The sequence below is a fragment of the Pygoscelis adeliae genome, unplaced genomic scaffold (assembly GCF_000699105.1).
Source record: "Pygoscelis adeliae isolate BGI_AS28 unplaced genomic scaffold, ASM69910v1 Scaffold300, whole genome shotgun sequence".
Classification (NCBI taxonomy): domain Eukaryota; kingdom Metazoa; phylum Chordata; class Aves; order Sphenisciformes; family Spheniscidae; genus Pygoscelis; species Pygoscelis adeliae.
The window spans coordinates 2,219,719-2,237,864 of NW_008824004.1; the positions used below are offsets into that span (position 1 = coordinate 2,219,719).

Consider the following 18,146-nt stretch of genomic DNA (forward strand, 5'->3'; position numbering starts at 1 on the left):
TTTGCCAGCCCTCGGAGATAGAGATTGTCTAGCAGGGAATGTAGCAAGCACGGATGAAGCTGGGGAAAGACAACCCTGTCTCTGCACAGATAAGGCAGAGAGTTGTACACTGATTTTTTTCTCATCTGAAAATATGAAACAGTGTCGGTGCAGGTCATTACTTCCCTGTTGCAGTTATACAAGCTTAGGATGTGGTGCCAAGCTGAAATCCAAAGTAAACAAATATAAATGCGCTAGAGTCTTTGCGTGTTGAGCCTGTTCCTACTGCATTTTACCCTTTCATCACCTGAATGTTGCATTGCAAACCAGTTAGCTGCTTATTTTGCAAAACCAGATCAGGGAGCACCATGGTAGTCGTTATCCATTCCATTTGTAGGTAATCCCCAACTCAGTCTACAAATGGGCAGGAGCAGCATGGCCATAACCTAAACAACAGGTTGGCAGTCAGACATCTGCCAACTGCAGTAGCCAGTTTTAATGAGTAATGAAACCCCCTTACCTTTCCCCCATACACCTGTATTTCTGAAGCCAAAGTAGATTTACAAGTAGGTCATGTAACCATGGCCTAGGAAGCTGAACTATCGCTTTGAAGAGTGCAGAGATATGGAAAGATGTGGCTTCAGCAACTCACAGTGAGTCTAAGGATGGCATCTTTGGAAAGGATCTCAGAAGCAGAAGACTGAAAATTCCCTTACCAGCTACCCTGGGTAAGTAATGAGTCAGAGATGTTAGTGCCTTGTACAGGTGGAATTACAATGATTCATAGTGTTAATATTTATCTAACAGTTAGCCTGATGTTTGACAGTGTGTATTTATAGAAGCGTGCTTGCATATGTACATATGCACACACAAACATATACACACACAAACATATGTATATAAAAATGACCATCATCGTTAAATATTTCTTTGAAGATTTTTGGTTTTCCCTGTGGTGATTTCATTGTTCTTAATTGTATTTACAAAAGTGTTATAAATATTGTTATATATGGTCACCCTGGTATTTTCAAAGTTGCCTAAAGGGAACCATGATTTTTGGTAGAGTTAGAGTCCCTCCCACTCCCACCAGCTCCTTTTGCTTACCTTAAGTGTTGCTTATATCCAGGCATGGCCTGTGCTATTTGATACGTGAAGGACCTCTTCTGAGAATACATATTATAAGAACAGTAAGAGATCATGAAATACAACTGGGTTAATCTGAGCATAGGCTCCAGAGGCAGAACAAGAAAAAGCTTTGCAGTATTATTTTTAGCAGAGTTGTGGGCTGGGGAATTTTCATGTGATTTTATGAACATTTAAAAACATTCTGCTTGGTTTTTTTGCCTTCTACCAGATGAGCTTGCTGAATCCTTGAACTTTGTTAGAGGCATGAATGAAAACTAGTTTTTTACACAGGCTGCGTGTTCAATGAGAATGGCCCTAAGTCACTCCTAAACTGTCTGGCATTTCAACAGTATGTCTGCAAACGCATGACAGTGGAAGACTGAAAGGACAAGATGGTGCTGGATTTCTGCTTCTTACCTGCTATATAGCTTGAGCAATATTAGTCTCTACCTGGCAATTATGAAAGTTTCTCTGAAGAGTAATTAGGATTTTCTTGATCTTCTCCTTTTTTTTTTTTTTTTTCCATCCTGGTGACCTGCTTCAACATTTGACAAATGCAGCAAAACAACCTGCCTGTTCCACAGAGGAACTTGCTTGGAGAGAAAGCATCTTTGTGGTATTTATTTAATGATGGCTGCTTTTGTTTAACAAGTGCAGTGTCTATTTCAAGAGGGATAAACAACTACTACTTGAACTATCAAAACCTTTAATGCAGTTTTCCTTTGACCATTTCCAAACCATATTTTTATGTTGTCTTTCCCTTTAATCTGAGTCTGGAAAATACTCCAGATCATTTAATGAAATACTTTTTCTGCCAAAGCTTGATATTTGTAGCTAAGGGCTTTGCTCACAAACAGCCAGGGGCTGCAAGCGCCAAAACCCACCACCAAATGTTCTGTTTAAACTTTAGTAAATTCGCTTACTCTCTGGCAGGATTTTTGCTCAACCCAGCAGAACTTATTGTCAACATTTCACTAGATTCAGCAGTCCTTAACTTTCAAGAAGGAGTTTGGCCACACAAGCGTGATTTATCAGTGAAATCAGCTGAACTTTTTTCATGAACTCACAAGGAAGAAAAAAGGTGGAGTCTTAACCACGTGTTACGTGTGCTGAAATCCAGTGATGGTTGCACAGTCCACTGTCCTTACAGATGCTAAAAGACTACGGCAAGCGGTCACAGCAAGGCTTAGCCTCATTTGGTGCAGGCAGGGTTCACTGAAGAGCTGCAGTGAAGAGATGGAGCAAGCTGGAGAACTGCAGCTGGTGTACCTACAGAAAATTATAAAGTGAGAGGTCTTTTGGGAAATACCCCTATCATCGCCATGCCACAGCTAATGCTAAAGAAGCACAGACAGTGAAGTAGAAGAGACTGAACAAGTACAAAAACAGAAGATAAAATTTGTTTTTGCTGGATTGTACGTAGGCCAAAGGCTGACTAGCTAATAAGTGTGAATGAGTTGAAGTCTGCCCACGAAGGACTTCAAATTTCTGCATATCTGAGCCTCTTGTTTACTTGGATGTAGTCAAAGGTAAGTGTATACATTATAGACATTGGTTGATGCTGGCCAACTGTGGTGAGAAGATCTGCAGAATTCGGCAAAGGATCTACTTTGTCACTGACTGCCCTCAGAGAAGTCAAGTGGCTTCCAAGTGGATGATCTCCTGAAGAGTGGCTGCAGAAGTCTACCGTGAGAAAATGTCAGATTTTGCTATATGAAAGTCTGGCAAGAATTAACCCATTTCCTGTGTTTCCAAAGCTTATTTTGGCATTAAAATCACTACTGTGTATTTAAAATAAACTTATTGTAGTAGAAAAAAAATCAGTCTTGCACAACAATTGTTGGTTCTAAATAAAATACCTGCAAAATGAAAATGTATCATTCAGATTATCTTTGTGAACTATTTGACATTGGCAGTTGAAATTTTGCATTGTTTGTATTATCAGTACTTAATCAGTACTTATCAGCCTATCAGTACTTAAAGGGGGCTTATAAAAAAGACGGGGGCAAACTTTTTAGCAGGGCCTGTTGCGACAAGACAAGGGGGAATGGCTTTAAACTACAGGGGGGTAGATTTAGACTAGATAAGAGGGAGAAATTTTTTACTCTGAGGGTGGTGAAGCACTGGAAGAGGTTTCCCAGAGACGTGGTGGATGCCCCATCCCTGGAAACCTTCAAGGTCAGGTTGGCCGGGGCTCTGAGCAACCTGATCCAGTTGAAGATGTGCCTGCCCGTGGCAGGGGGGTTGGACTAGATGACCTTTAGAGGTCCCTTCCAACCCAAACTATTCTATGATTCTGTGATTCTATTACTGGCTTAGTAGAAATAACATTGTTGCTTTCATATCAAGTGTTACAGGAACATTACCAGTTTCTGTGTAGTATCGTGAGGTCAAAGCTCTCTTTCTCTTGTCCTTGTTCACAAACTGGCCTCTCCCCAGCCCCAGCATTTCATTGAAGACTTCTGATTGTGCCTGCAGTGGGTTCCAGCACAATGCTTTTGCTTTGTTTGCATTGCTTTTCATGGCTAATCTGAGCTTTGTGTACTCTTTGGCTTCCCTGAATAATATGTGGAGGAATGCATTTCTCAGAGCGTGCAGGGAAGCCTCCAGGATTCACAAGATGAGGTACCTGGTGGTTGATGTATCTATCTGGTGCTGGATGCATGACCTGCAGAGATACTGAGATAATATGTAGGGGTAGGCATCTGGGAAGTCTGTGGGTGCATTTGCATTGGTTTTTGGGGTGGATCGGGAGAGTGTCTTTGATATGCACCTCACAATCATCTCTTCTTGCTATGCTTTCATTTGCATTGTGGAGCAATCTTGGTGTGCACAAACTGAATTCCTGTTGGATGAAACTAAAGCAGAAGCAGTGCTTCAGGATGACATGTATGTGCCCCAACCTGTAATGGGCATTCAGTCCACAGGATCAGACTAGAGTTAGCACAGAGTAAAACCCCGGAAAATCCAGCACCAATTACTTCATTCTACAAATCCATTCCTTTTGGGCTGCATTACTTGCTAGCATAGACACAGTCTGTAAATGTCCTGGCTCTGTGGGTTGTTTGATTTTTATTCCCCCGCAAAAATATTTGAATAGAAGTTTTCAGTTTATTTGAATTGCTTGGTTGTTTTTTTGCATATGAATTTCTCACATTTGCTGCTCCTGAGACTATAAAACATTGTCAAATCCTGACCTGAGCATTATGCAGTTGCTGGCAGCCTGCCTTTGCTCCAGAGCTGCTGGGGCCTGGGGCAGAGCTCCTGGAAGGTGCATTACTCTCAATTTTGAGTAGCAGCCCTGAACCCATTTTTCCCCAGCAAAACTCCTGGCTACTGCAGTTACTCATCTGTTTTTCTAAATATGCAGAGCGGACTGTCACCGTTACCTGGAAACTAGGCAGTTATCTTATTTCTTTACAAATCAACTGGCTAAAGATTTTTATTTTAAACTTTACTCCAGAAGTATTTTACTCGGAGGGTAGGCATGAGACCATTGAATTCTTACAGCATTTTTTCTTTCTCCTTCAATAGATACGTTCTCAGGACTGGATTCAGATGTGACAGCAACTCCAGAGGCATATGTGATATATGATGATGGTACTGTTTAACTGTAAAAGTCTGTTGCAAGTGGCATGTTTGGGGTTGGTTTTTTCCCCTGTCTTCTTTCTTTGAAATTGGGTTTGAGGGGGCAGGTTGGTGAATAGGAGCTTAAGTAAGCAGTGGTGAGTTGGAAAAGCTTTCCAGAGTCCTGCGTCACACGTGAAGAGCAAGGGTGCAAAGGCAACTGTTTCTGGATATGAAAGTCCCTTTCTATCGGTTCTGCAATCTAACAGGAACCTATTGTGGAAATAAATCATGTTCAGAGCTGGGTCATACAGTCACCGCTTCAATCCTAGATTTATTTTCTCCAGTACAACTTCTAACTCCAGCCCAGTCAAAGTCAATGAACTCTTCTAAAACAGAAAATCCAAATAACATCTGAGCCCTGGAAACTTGAAATACCTTAGTGAGTTTTTAGCACTCTACAGCACTGTGAATTTTTTTTTTTAATCTTTTTTTTTGATGTGTAGTTTGCATTTAGACTTAAACATGCTCATACTGAATGAGATACATATAAAATAATTAATCTGCTGAACTCATGTGGAATTTAAATCAAAGACATTTGAAATCAGATAAAAGGAGAAGAGGGAAAGATTTTTGCAGAGTTATATTCATTCCATCTTGATATTATAATCCAGGACACACAAAACTTAGCTGAGGAGGAAGCCTCAAGTCCCAGCATTTCATTATAAGTTTGCATAGGGAATACAAATTCTCAGTTACTGGAACTAGCATTCACTTTCTGCCATCACTGACTTCTGATGTTCTGCTCCTTTTAATCCTCAGATTTCTGCTCCTACCCCCGCATATTAAAGCAGATAAGTATAGACCTCTGTTAAACTGAAAGCTTTTTAGTAGAATTTATGGCTCTAGAATAATAAAAGTTTTTTCTTTGTGGATGCAGTGCTGGGAACTTAAGTCAAACCACCACCAACAACAGAAAAGCATTTAAGAAGAGAGTGCAGCAGCTGAGAGGAAGATATCATAGTCTTTTGTGCTTTTTATTCTGATCACTTCATACTGAGGCCAACATTTAGAATGTGGGGAGGAGAGGATGAACTAAAAACTGCACAGGTCCTACATCCCATGTTCCTTACATCCTCGTGAAGCAGAATATCCTCAGTGCACAGGTCTTTTGCCAGGCCTCCCCTTAGGTGCAGGTCACCTGCAGAAAACAAATGCTTTAGCAGTTTAAGCAGAAAACACTCAAAGCCATGAGCCGAGTCCCACAGCCTGTATGAGGATGCGGCAGGGATGCCAAATGCTTATTTCCCTTCATTTTGTGTGTCAAGCTGGTAGTGCAGTAGCTTTTCAAAGAGCACTGGATTTAATAGGACTGAATATCAAGGAGGACTGAATATCAGGAGATTCATGTGGGCCAGTTTGCCTTCCCTCGTTGCCCTAATGGGACCGTGAACAGCAAGACTCCATGCCTCTTAAGTTGCAGGAAGCTTTAGGAGCAGTATGAACCAGCTCTAGCATTTTAGAATAACAACACAGAGTTTTCTTAAAAAGCCATTTTTTCACTCCCTTATCTCCTTCCTTTGGCATCTGAGGGCTGTGGCCAGGGATTCAATTACTGTGCGGTCTTCTCTTGGGGGTGAGGTGGCAGATGAAGCACGTTCAGGATATTGCTGTATGAATACATTTGTTTATTGTCATGCTTTTTACCTGTGTGAGCGAGGTCTAAATCAGCAACAACACTTGTATTCTAAGGCAAAGACTTTGTGCTCACTGTCCTTCAGTTTGGTAGAAACCCTTGCAAAGCTGAGATGTGACCGACCCTGACTTAGAGGCCTGTAAGGAGTGTGCGGCAGCGAGGGCAGGGTGCGTGGCACTCCTTTGGGACTGTGGCTGGTGACAGAAATGTTTCCCTTCTCATAGTTAAGCCAAAATAACATGAAGCAAGCTAACACTTTCATCTTATGTTTCCTCTGAAGACTACGAGTTTTTTGAGAGCACTTTGCCACCAACCACCACCACTGTCACCACCACCACTGCTTCTACAACGACAGAATCGGAAGTTGTCTATCCGGAGACTAGTGTTGTTGGCACCGGCCCTGTGTCAGAATATGATATTGCTGGGAAGAAACGGTTCACTGGTAAGGATGTACTTTGGTTTATGTAGCTTACTACGTGTGCTGCAAAGAATTCTCATTCTAGCAAGGTCAGCCCTTAAGCTGAGACCATTGTGAAAATACGTCCAACAGACTAGTGTGTGGTCCTTGTAAGGACTGCCGCCTTGGAAACACAAACAGCAGTACTTTGTTCATAGCTTCGATGCTTCATGTGTGGACCCATACCGATTTTGCTGAAGCAGTGCAAACCTCTTTGTACTCTTTCAGTAAGTGCTCTGCTTTGTATTCTGCATTGTGTTCGGTTTAGCTGAAGTCGGTAAGAGAGCAAGAGTGTCTACTCTGGTGCTCAGTTCAGCTCAACTGCATCATTTTAAGTTCACACCAGTAGTTCAATCAGTGCAAGTCTCCTTGTAGGTATGAGTCTTGCTCTGGGGGACCTAGTTCTTTTCTACTGACCCATGCAACCCCAGTGATTTCACCCACCTTGCACAAGCATGTATGTCAAAGGTGTGTTCCAAAGTTAAGGAATGAATGGTATTTTGGATATGAACTTTCCAAAATGTAAAACCAATAGAGATAAATTTGACTTTGCTATTTGTACCTTTGCTCTGTAGAAGGAACTTGGTAAAGGAACCCCCAATAAATTGACATGAGCCATGAGGCTGGCTCCTGTGTATGCAAACCATTCAAGTGTGTAGGTAGGTGTTGCAGCTCTGACTTCAGAGCTGCTCTACTTCTTTTTCAGAGAAGCAGCTGGGCGCCAGACCAGAGGGATTTGGAGGTGGTAGGGCACTGCATTCCAGCCTCTACCCCAGACTGGTGACCTCGCCGCAGCCCTTTACAAATCTCTGGCATTTGAACTGAGGTCAGGTCAGCTGCTGGCTCACCTGGTATTTCAGATGGGAGTTCAAGGGATGGAGAGTTAGCTTTGACTCATGTCTTGCCTTCCCTTCTAATATCCACAAGCTTCACATGGCTTAGAGTGGAGCTCTGCTGCTGGAGTAAAAGATTTGTTTTTATATATGCCAAGACTTTTTCCAGTGCATCTTCAGTTTCCCTGACCAAACAGTTTCATGATGTTTCTGTTCGGGTCTCTCGCTGTCAGTGCTTCTTGATTCATTTAGCTGGAGAGGTTAAAATTAACTTCATTGCAAGATCTGGAAAAAATCCCTTTAGGGCATGAAATCCAATAAGATAAACCAAGAAATGTTGGTTTATGAACATTTCAAGGCACTAGGGAAATAATATTACCATTTCAATGAATTGTATTATTGCAACTGAATAAACATTTCCAAAGTGAGTTTTATAGTCCTTGCTTTGAATGTTACAGTGACTTTTAAGGCAATAAAAAGATGGTTTAATCTTTTCCTGAACTGAAGTGCAATTCCAGTTAGTATAAAGCTTTTAAAAATAGAAGTTACAGGTTGGGAGCACATGCTTGGAACGTAGGGACTCATGACTCCTGGTCCCTTAGTACCCAGGGGACCACAGCAATAATCCCTTCATTTAACCTGGTTGGACTTCACCTTGGAATTACTCTTCTTGTTCCCTCTGTTGTTTCATTCCAGCTTCAGGATGTTTGTGTAAGAACCAACCACTTAGACCCTTAAAGTCTTAGACGATCTAAGGCCCTGGCAAGGATCTGTTCACATGTGTGGAAAGGCAGAGAGTTTGGGTGACATTTTCACCCCACATTCCAGAGCAGCTGGTGGTAGCATGCGGAGGGTCCTGCAGTCAGACAACTCTCTTCTTCCTCTCATAGCAAAGGCGATCCTTCTGTCTTTGCATAGTTGGGTACAGTTGTGAGTGTGGGGTAGACCTGAATATTGGCATCCCATTCCCCCTGCTCATCAATCAAATTGAGTGCGAGCCATGTTTTGTTGGCAGCAGTGAACCATCTCTGGGCTGGAAGGGGAGGAATTTTAAAATGCATCACAAAACTTGACTCTCTTCCTTTCAGGAAATTGCCAGCCTGTGTGCTGCTCTGTGGTACCTACAGACTGCTAACTAAACGCCACCCTTCCCTGTCTCTTCCAGCTCCTTATGTGACCTATCTCAACAAAGATCCAGCAGCCCCCTGCTCCTTGACAGAGGCCCTAGAGCACTTCCAAGTGGAGAGCCTCGATGAAATCATCCCTAATGACCTCAGAGAGAAAGATCTGCGTCCCCTGAAAGCCCCTCACAACATCACTGTTGTGGCAGTTGAAGGCTGTCACTCCTTTGTCATCGTGGACTGGGCCAAACCTGCTCGAGGGGACATGGTAACAGGTACTCTCCTGAGGGTTGCTCTCCTCATGGGGTAGTGGGGAAGGGGAAGGTTTTCTTAAATGACCATTTTTACCTTAAACTGAGCCAACAGCTCATAAAGTTCTCACTCCTCTGCAATTTTCTGAGGGAGGTGAGCTACTTTCTAAGGAGCGAGAAAGGTCCCTCTGTCGTCCCTCAGCGCCAGACTGACCAGCCCATGTTGGTCCAGATATCTCAAGATTTTGGTGCTGTTCTTGTGCCAGTGGTTCTGAAGGCACCGCTTGTCACCTGGATGGTAGCTGTGATAGCGCTTTGTTCAGCTGAGCACTTCTGCCCCCAGGTAGTGCCCTCAGCTCCACTGCAGGCACCTCCCAAGACTGCCTTGGGAGCATCTTTTACACTCGGCTTCAGTCCACTCCGAGCAAAGGTGACTGCGTGACTGGAGGCGGTCTGGGTCCTGCCTGGCTGTGAGCATGGTTACAGGAGCGATCTGCCTGTAGCGGGACTTCTGGCTTGGCGGTCTTCTAGTCCGCTTTGTTTGTAGGAAAAGAATGTATCAGAGTCGATTATCTCCAGTGGAGTCTGTGGCTCAGGCTATGCTTACCTTGTTTTACTGAAATTTTGTTCAAATATCAGTCTGACAAGTGAGGTTCAGGGATGGGAAATATGTTAAACAAATGTATTCAATTAGATCTTCTTTAATGTCCTTAGACCTTTTGAGAGGCAGAGAGAAGCCCATCTGACTTCAAGAATGAATCTCAAAAGTTGCTGGAAAAACACTAGAGGAAATAACCAAAATATTTTAGAAATTAATCAACCCTTGTTTGTCAGTGGACCCAAAAGATCTGAAGTAAGCATTGGAAAAGGCTACTGCTTTGGTGCTAACGTCCAGTTTTCAAGGAGCCTTGCCCAGCTCTGCGGGTGACAGCCATGGCAGAGGGGTGGGAGCTGGCAGAGCCAAAGCAGCAATAATGATTGGGAAGGGAGGAGGTGGCACTCGAACAGGCCATGTGGTGTCTGTCCCACAGCGTTTCGTTCTTCAAGGCTGTTGATCCAGTACCTTACCGAGCACAGTTTGCATTACTTTTTTTTTTTTCCCCCCCAAAACCCCCTGGTGTTTCTAACTGTATTAGTTTCTGCACAGTCAGTGTATCACTTAAAACAGTGAATGGGTTGCCCCTGTCATCTTTTTGCCTTCACCGTGTTTTAAATCAGAATTCGCACCTGGGTACCATCCTCTGATGTAATGCTCCATCATTATTAGCTAATGACAGGAAATTCTCGTAGCCTGGGATTTTCCAGGAGAGTTAAACATCTAATCACTTGCATATTCAAAGATGCTTCCACTCCTTTTAACCCATAAATCTACCACGACACCTAGGGATAACATTTATTTAAAATTTATTTAGAATCCTCACAACTATTTGTCTTTCCTGTTTACAGGCTATCTGGTTTACAGTGCATCCTATGATGACTTTTTAAAGAATAAGTGGTCAACCAGGACTGCAGGGACTACTCATTTGCCAATTGAGAACCTGAAGCCCAACACACGGTAAGGATTTCATCCACTCTTCTTCAGTTCTGTTAGGGAAGTAAAACAAATTTTGGGAGTTGTCAATCGTTTTTCTTGGCCTTAGCGTAAATGTTTACATCTTATCTAGATTTTACTCATTCTGTTTGACAGCAAATTGTTTTATAAATCGCACAGCTACTTACATGATATCTTTACCATATTAACCCTGGAGCAGATGACTGTGTGTACATGCATATATGTTTGTGTATATAAAACCACTTATCAGTAACAGAGAAAATCTTGTTTTAAAAATGCATTTTCTAGTCTTATGCATACCTGAATCAAATTTTGGGGGAAGAGTATACTAAAGTATACCCTTGGTGTGTTGTGATGTGGCAATTCCCATGTACTGATGTGGCCAAGATTTGATACCTAAGGGCTGGTGGGGAAAGGTGCCGCTTTCTGGTCTGTTTTCGCTGTCTGTTCACATGAGTTGTGCTGGAAGAGAAGGCTTGGTGACATATAATGAGGCCGTGGCAGTTGCTCAGAAGTCAGCCTGGCAGGAGCTTTACGTCTTTATCTTGCAAAAAATCTCACTGAAATGGCAGAACGAGAATGCATGCTTTGTGTGATATTGGAATAATTCATGGCAATTGGGTGGAAAGTAAATGGCCACAAAGGAACTACATTAAAATTACTTCTTTTGACAGATGCTCGGTGTCTCTCATACTTTTCTCTCAAATTCTGAGTCTGAAGTACTTTTGGTGCTGCCTTGGGCTAGGTGATTGCTCTTCACGTGCTGATGACTACAGTCTCTTAGGCACTGGTGGCAGGTGTTGCTTAAGTATTTGGTAACGTGGGAGATGCACTGGGATTGTGGGTTGGGACTAGCATGCCTCACTTGATGACAAGCTACAGGTCAGAGCATCCACTCCTAGGACAGGCACAGAGTGTTTGTGCCAGGGCAACACAGAAGACAGAAACGGTGTCACCTCAGGTATCTTTTCTTTCCAAGACGATTTATAGACGAAGGGAAGGTTCTGTGGGTTAAAAGCAGTTGATTGAGCGCCTCAACCGAGAAAACAGAGAGTTGTTTGAGCATGACCTTCATCTAGAATCTTAATAGATTAAATAATAAAATAAGATAAAATAAATAAATTACAAAAAGTCAGTGCAGTGTAGCATTTAGGTCTCAAATATGACCAGGCATATTTTTTCTGACCGCATTACAGTGCTTCTCCGCACAGCCCTGATGTTAGCATAGACTCACACACGCCTTGCCCCTGCAGTTGCTCCTGCTGGCCCTGAAACATCCAAGCACCAAGAAATCACAGTGTGTGTTAAGAAGGAGGCGCTGCTCCCCTGCCTCCTCCCCGGAGATTTCCCTCCAACCAAAGAGTTCTGAGGACATGGCATCTCTTTGGGAGAGCCAGCACTGGAGCGACTTCAGCAGCAGTTCCTTAGGCAGGTGCACCAGGGACACATCCACCGGAGGACACCTGCAGCATCGAAGACCTGGGAAATGAGCAAGCAAAAGGTGTATGGAGAGGCAGGATAAGCACACACAGGACACCCAAAGAGTTAAAAAACCAGAAATAAGATGTTACAGGAAAAACTTTGTGCCATCTTATCCTCTCCTGTTCTGTCTACAGTGCTGTCAGTCACACGCTTCATGAGGCTTTTTCTTACATATCCAAGTGAGAAAAAAAGGCAACCTATTCTGAAGATTAATAATTTAGACCTCAGTGCAAGTCCTTTAGTGTGGTTCATGGTGCATTAAAGCAATATTACTTGCACAGTAGAGAGCTGCAATTGTATGCTCTGCATCTGCTAGTGCCCTTGTTATAAAACATTGTTACGAATGTATGGAGGGAGGGATGGGGCACAGTTTTCCTGTGGGTTTCACCTGTTATAACAAGATGGAAGAGGTCTGAGGTCTCCTAAACTCTGTTCCTAGATAGTGAGGGAAGCAGGTGCAGACCCTCCTGCCTTTGTACGTCCACATCCTTGTGACTTGAGGACACCCTTTCCCTAAACATCTCTCCTCCTGCCACTAGTCCCAGTTCCTACCTCCACATCCCAGACTCCTGTATATCCCCAGCCCTTTTTCCCTTCACCAGCTTTTGCTCCTCCACTCTCATCGTGTCGTCCACACAGGCCAGGGAGGCATTGCCTGTATGCCCCAGCTTCCCCTGGCCAGGCTTCTCCATCTCTTACTTCTCTGCCGTTTCCACCTCCCAGCCACAGCTCCTCACCTCTTCATTGTCTTTCAGTCAAATCTCCCTCTCCTGCTGCCCCAAGGACAGTGTTGAAGGCCAATGATAGCTCTCTGCTTCTCGTGCCCAACATCTCAAGGGCTCCAGGTCACCAGAAAGAATGGTTGCAGTGAAAGCCCCCAGGAGCCCTGCAGCTGCTGTCCTGGCCACGCTCAGTGCAGGGGAATTGGTAGGAATTGAGCTGCCAACCTGTGATACATATGCTGAGACGTACATTAACTCCAGGCTTCAGAAGGTCACAATTTGGCTGTATTTGAATGGAGTTTTAGGAGTTATAGGAACAGCAAGGTTATAGGTTCATGCATCTCCATGAACCTAGTAACTCCCATGTCAAATATTAAAGTTCTGTTTCAAAGTAGGGAGGTTCAAGCAAGTGCTATTTGTTTTAAGCATATTATTTCCCCAGCATCTTCCTGAAGAATGGTATAATCCATTGGCCTCTGTTGTATGCTTTGTGGAGGCAATAAAGGCTTCATGTGGGGTCTGTGGTGGAGAAGGAGGGTTCTTTACAACAGAGAAATTGTGTGTATCGGCCAATCTCATTTACATTCTCCAAATCCACAGACTGAATTGATTGCATATTTTTTGTCTTAAAAATAACTCCCTAACCACTGGGAAAAGACCCCATGCCTAACTAAGAAAATACAGCATGAAATCTGAAGTTAGTCTAAAAATTTAGTGTTTGCATTGTTAGTGCATTTTGTGAGAAATCTCTGATTAAGTCAGATTTACTGTATGCAGATGCTGTTGACTGCTGGGTGTCCCATGAGGGGGCTGTTGGTGATGCAATCTTGTGGCGTGCACAGCGTGTCAGAAACGGGTTGGCATCTTGGCAGAAGTTAGCCCCAGAGAAGATTTGAAGCTGTCAATATATCCTGGAAAACGTCTGCCCGGTGTTTAGGTTTTGCAAACAAAGTAGAAGTCTATGTTTAACCCATGTCATAAGTTTTCTTCTGAGGCCTGGTCTAACCTCCATTTGAGAAGTGGAGGTTTTTCCATTAGCAAAACTCTGGTCAGCTTCAGTGGGCACATGAGCTGCTTCCTTGTGACATGTGAATGTAAACGCTAAAATTACTTTAAACCTTATTAAATCTTAAAAACAGCAGTCTTGACAATGTCCCTTTCCTAACCTTAATTCTCAGCCGTCACAGAAGACTGATGCAAAGGGCTAGACAGCATCTGCTCAACCACTAAATCCAGTCTCCTGCAGTCACAAACATTATAATCCTCACCATAAACATTTCAATCTCCTTCTTGAGCATGGTTAGGCTTTTTGCTGCCTTTTTGCAGGAAATCTGTGTCGGTGCCTGATGGGAGTGGCTAGGTAGTCTCATGATTTAAAACACCATCCTTTACCACGGTATCTCCATGTCTCATCAAATCTTCTTCCCTGTCCACTTGGTTTTTGTTCCCTCCAGGGACATTTTGATCCCACAGTGCCTGCTACCAATTCCAGTGTTGTACAGAGCATTTCATAGGAGGCTTTCAAACATTTATTCAGGGCTCACAACTGCAAACAGCCTGGTCTTCTGACTCTGGGGACCTTTCTGTATCTCCATTAAAGCAAAGCTGCAGTATGTCCAACAAGCAGCATCAGCCACAGCTGGCTGCTGTGTTATCACCAGAGCAGCACAAAAGAGGTAAGATGTCAATGAAACTCTTGCCCTGTGCAAGCGGTAGACCTGTGTGGCACATACCTACCTCACACCAGCTGTGTAGGAAGCTCCTCTTCTAGCTCTGCTCTAGTGTCGTCTTATGTTGTAAATATTCATGACGGATGTAGTGCTAGGCCATTTTTGATGGAGAGAGACACTTTGCACTAGCCTGTGAACCTGCAGGCAGCTGATTTATGTGTTTTTCTTCTGGAGGGATGGTATAGTCGTAGGAGGAGGGTTTCAGCCTCCGCTGCCCTCTCCACGTGCTCATGGGAGGAAACCTGCCTGTCCTTCCCGACCCCCTTCCAGCCTCTTTTCCCCCTCATCCACTGATCCTGCTGGGCAGTGGGTCTGTGGGGTGCTGTCACATCGGCTCTCCACCTCCCCTTCCCAGGCAGCGCGTGTCTCTCCCTCCCAGACACCAGGTCAGGCACACCAGTTCCCCTCCCACGGGCAGCAGCTGCGTGCTCTGCGTGTACCCTCTGCGCATCCACCCTGGCTCTCACCCAGAGCTGATGGAGGTCCAGCAGGAGCCATCCCACCATCCCTGTGGCTGGCATGTGGTCGCGGTGCTGTGGCTCCTTGCCCTGACACCTGCAGCATGTGTGGACGGTGCCACTGTGCATCCCACGGCTGGCTGGCATCCTGCCATCAGCCTGCCACTGGATGGGGCGCGGGGCTGGGGGTCCATGCAGGCATGCCTTCAAAGAGGCTGGAAAAAGGATTTTACAACTAACTAATTTTTTTAAAAAACAGCTGCTTCCCTAATTAGCATGCTGAGTGATTATCTCATTTTGTGGCTGCAAGTGCCAGCTATTTAATTCCAACAGAAGGGAGACACCTTGAATTAAGTCATAAAATCATTTTGCTCCAAGTGACAGGTATGGTGATACGATTAGTCATATAGTCTAAATGAATAAAAATATTACATATTCATTGCCCCATTACAGTTTACTATGTCCTTTCTTGACACGTCAGTAGAAGTGGTATATAAAACGTTAAAGGAGGTTTATTCTTAAAAGGAAAAGCTTTTTTCTTGTCTGTATTGAAAATGAACAACAAACGGTATTGCATGGTATTGCAGTTGTGATTCTTCTGTGCCTATTGGTAACAATTCATTGCAATTCTGCCTAAGCAATGTGTAATCAAAGCACAATCAACATATGTATTACAAATGTTGTTCATGTATTTATGTGATGAAGAACAGCTGAGATATACTGATTTGAGATTTCCTGGCAAATTCATCAGCTGAAGGATTCTGGCTAATGAAAATGTCAGATGCCTGGACCTAGAAAAGCTTTGGCAATTTCTTTTTTATTTGTCATGTCTGAGAAAGAAATATATCCTGACTGCGTTATTTTATTGGCATTCTTAATACAGCAATCATAGCATCGTCTATGTTTAAATCACAGGTCAGCAAGTCATGAGACCTGGCTTTCTTTCTGGCACGACTAGAGGCTTCTTGTGTATATAAAGGCTTAGGAACTAATTTTCCAATTTAGCGAAGAAAAATGTACTCATAACTTCATTGCTGTTTTTTCCAGTCAGGCAGGCAGGCAACTTGAACAATCATGTGTCCCAGACAGGTTTCTATGTACGTAACAGGACACCTGAATGCACAGTTGCCCTGATTGCATAGGTAATCAGTTCCTGCATTACGCATTAGATACAAAACTGCATGTTTTTCCCCACTTAAATAGGTGCACGAGGTTCTTGGGCTGCTCTCCCCTATTTCAGAGTGGATCGTCGCACTTAATGTATCTCATGGGAATGTTTTGAAGCTAGCATTAATACACACGTATTAAGTGCATTGAGAGGGTTGTTCAGAAGGTGCCACTGTGTTGCAAAGGTGGTATCTAATTATACCTCTTGGGATGCAGTGGGAAGTGAGGCATCCATACAGATGTTTTCACTATGCTTTGAAGCTTTACGGAAAAGATGTGGGCTGGAAAACATTTTTCTCCTGCTCTTCTGAAGTAGTTACACCAAGTGCTGGGCTAAGTCAGTACAGCTTGGTGCTGTGTTGTGGCCGTTTCGGGAGCCAGCATGAGGAATCGCTGCCCTGTGTCCCATTCCCTGTGGTCAGCCTTGTGCCGCCGGCTCCTGCCCTGATGCGGGTGGAGAAGGTGCGAGTGGGTGAAGGAGGTGTGGATGGATGCAGGTGTCCCATGAGAGCATTGGCAACTCAGGGGATTAAAGCAATGGTCAGGCTGCTGTGCTCTACTTGGGTGGCCAGAAGTAGAGGAGCACACGGGAGGCTTTTTGCCTCCCCCTCTCCTCTTTCTCCAGCTATGCTAAACACTCAGAAGCTGTGGTCAAGAAATCAAGGTCAATAGTTAAAACCACAGGCAAATATTTCTGCCAGCAAGAGGATTGTGCTAGGCATGACCAAAAAGCACAGCCTTGCTGAATTTCGCTATTTAACGTGGTTTCTTTTTGCCACAGTGTGTGTATCTTTTTAAAAGAAAGCCGTGAGTCGTTTGTGAGCATCGTAGAGTCATTAATTACAGGCAGAACTGGCTGGAGAAAGCAGGAGTGGAGCCAATTTCTGGTGTCAGCTGTGGGACACAGCAGGGACAGGGGGCACGTCCCCCATGCAGGGGTGGCAACGTGTCCCACAGAGGGTCTGACCATGCATGTGCTCCAGGTCTGGCACAGGTACGAGGTAAAGCTTGTGCCACGGGCGAAGCCCAGAATATTTCAATTCCTCTAGCTTCCACATTGATTTCACCTAGAGGACCTGCCTGTAATTTTTACGGAGTGAACAAGAAGATGCCCTGGCACGTACCCTGGAGATAACTGGCTTGCTTCACGGCAAAACCTGGTATTCACATGACTGCCACCCTTCTGCTGAAGAAGTGGATGTTATTTGCACAACTTTTCAGCCTTTTCATAGAGATCAGTTTGATTTTGAGGCGAAACAGTTCACTTTGCATGAAAAAAGGCATTCCTTTTAATGAGAAAAGATACTCACCTTTGCCAAAAGGGCTGGTTCAACCGGGTCCCCTCTGGCTTATCATTGTGAATAGTTTCATATGTGCTTAGCTGGTGCTTAGGCCAGAGAGGGTCCTTTCAGGCAACCTCCAGGCCTTGCTCTGTGGCTAAGTCCTTGAGGAACAGATACATCTGATGGTACAGGAAAGTGCACACAGTAAAAATTGAGTAGCAGACTAAAACCAGCAAAGTTCCTGCAACAGGATTGTGTTGAATTTTCCTGCTGCCTGGTAGGCTGTGAAGCATGACCATCTTACGTGGCATTAAACCACGTTACACTCTTATGTTACAAAGGCTACTGTCATCTCTTGTGGACAGAAGGGAAGAAAGGGGAGTGAGGTTTTTAATGTGGATGGTGTCCACGCTTGGTGCGTAAACTGCGCCAGGTGGCAATAGCTTCCAGGGGCATCAGACCGCCTTTGCTATGAACCATGCTGTCTCAGCCCAGCGTGGGCTATGCAAGCGGAGCAGCACTGGCAGGTTTCTGTGCAGGATGGGGAGAGCTTTGCCACCAAGAGCAACCTGATGTTTTTAATGGGGCAGGCTCACTTTCACCAGCTGAGGAGCATCAGGACTGCCACTCAGATGGGATATTGCCATGGGAGGTAATCATGCTCAGTGGCAACCATCGCCGCAAGTAAGCACTTGCCCTGTTATGTGGGTCATGTATGGAGTT

The 18,146-nt window shown here is 44.2% G+C and overlaps 1 protein-coding gene across 1 annotated transcript in view; it reads left to right on the forward strand.

Annotated features, from left to right (window-relative positions):
• The window catches only part of FNDC1 (fibronectin type III domain containing 1), a 90,764-nt gene that overhangs the window by 62,262 nt on the left and 10,356 nt on the right, over nucleotides 1-18,146 (forward strand). Inside the window, exons 13-16 of the mRNA XM_009325608.1 lie at nucleotides 4,639-4,704; nucleotides 6,648-6,809; nucleotides 8,823-9,053; nucleotides 10,476-10,584. Coding sequence (XP_009323883.1) covers nucleotides 4,639-4,704; nucleotides 6,648-6,809; nucleotides 8,823-9,053; nucleotides 10,476-10,584 — 568 coding nt within the window. The remainder of the gene's footprint in view (nucleotides 1-4,638; nucleotides 4,705-6,647; nucleotides 6,810-8,822; nucleotides 9,054-10,475; nucleotides 10,585-18,146) is intronic.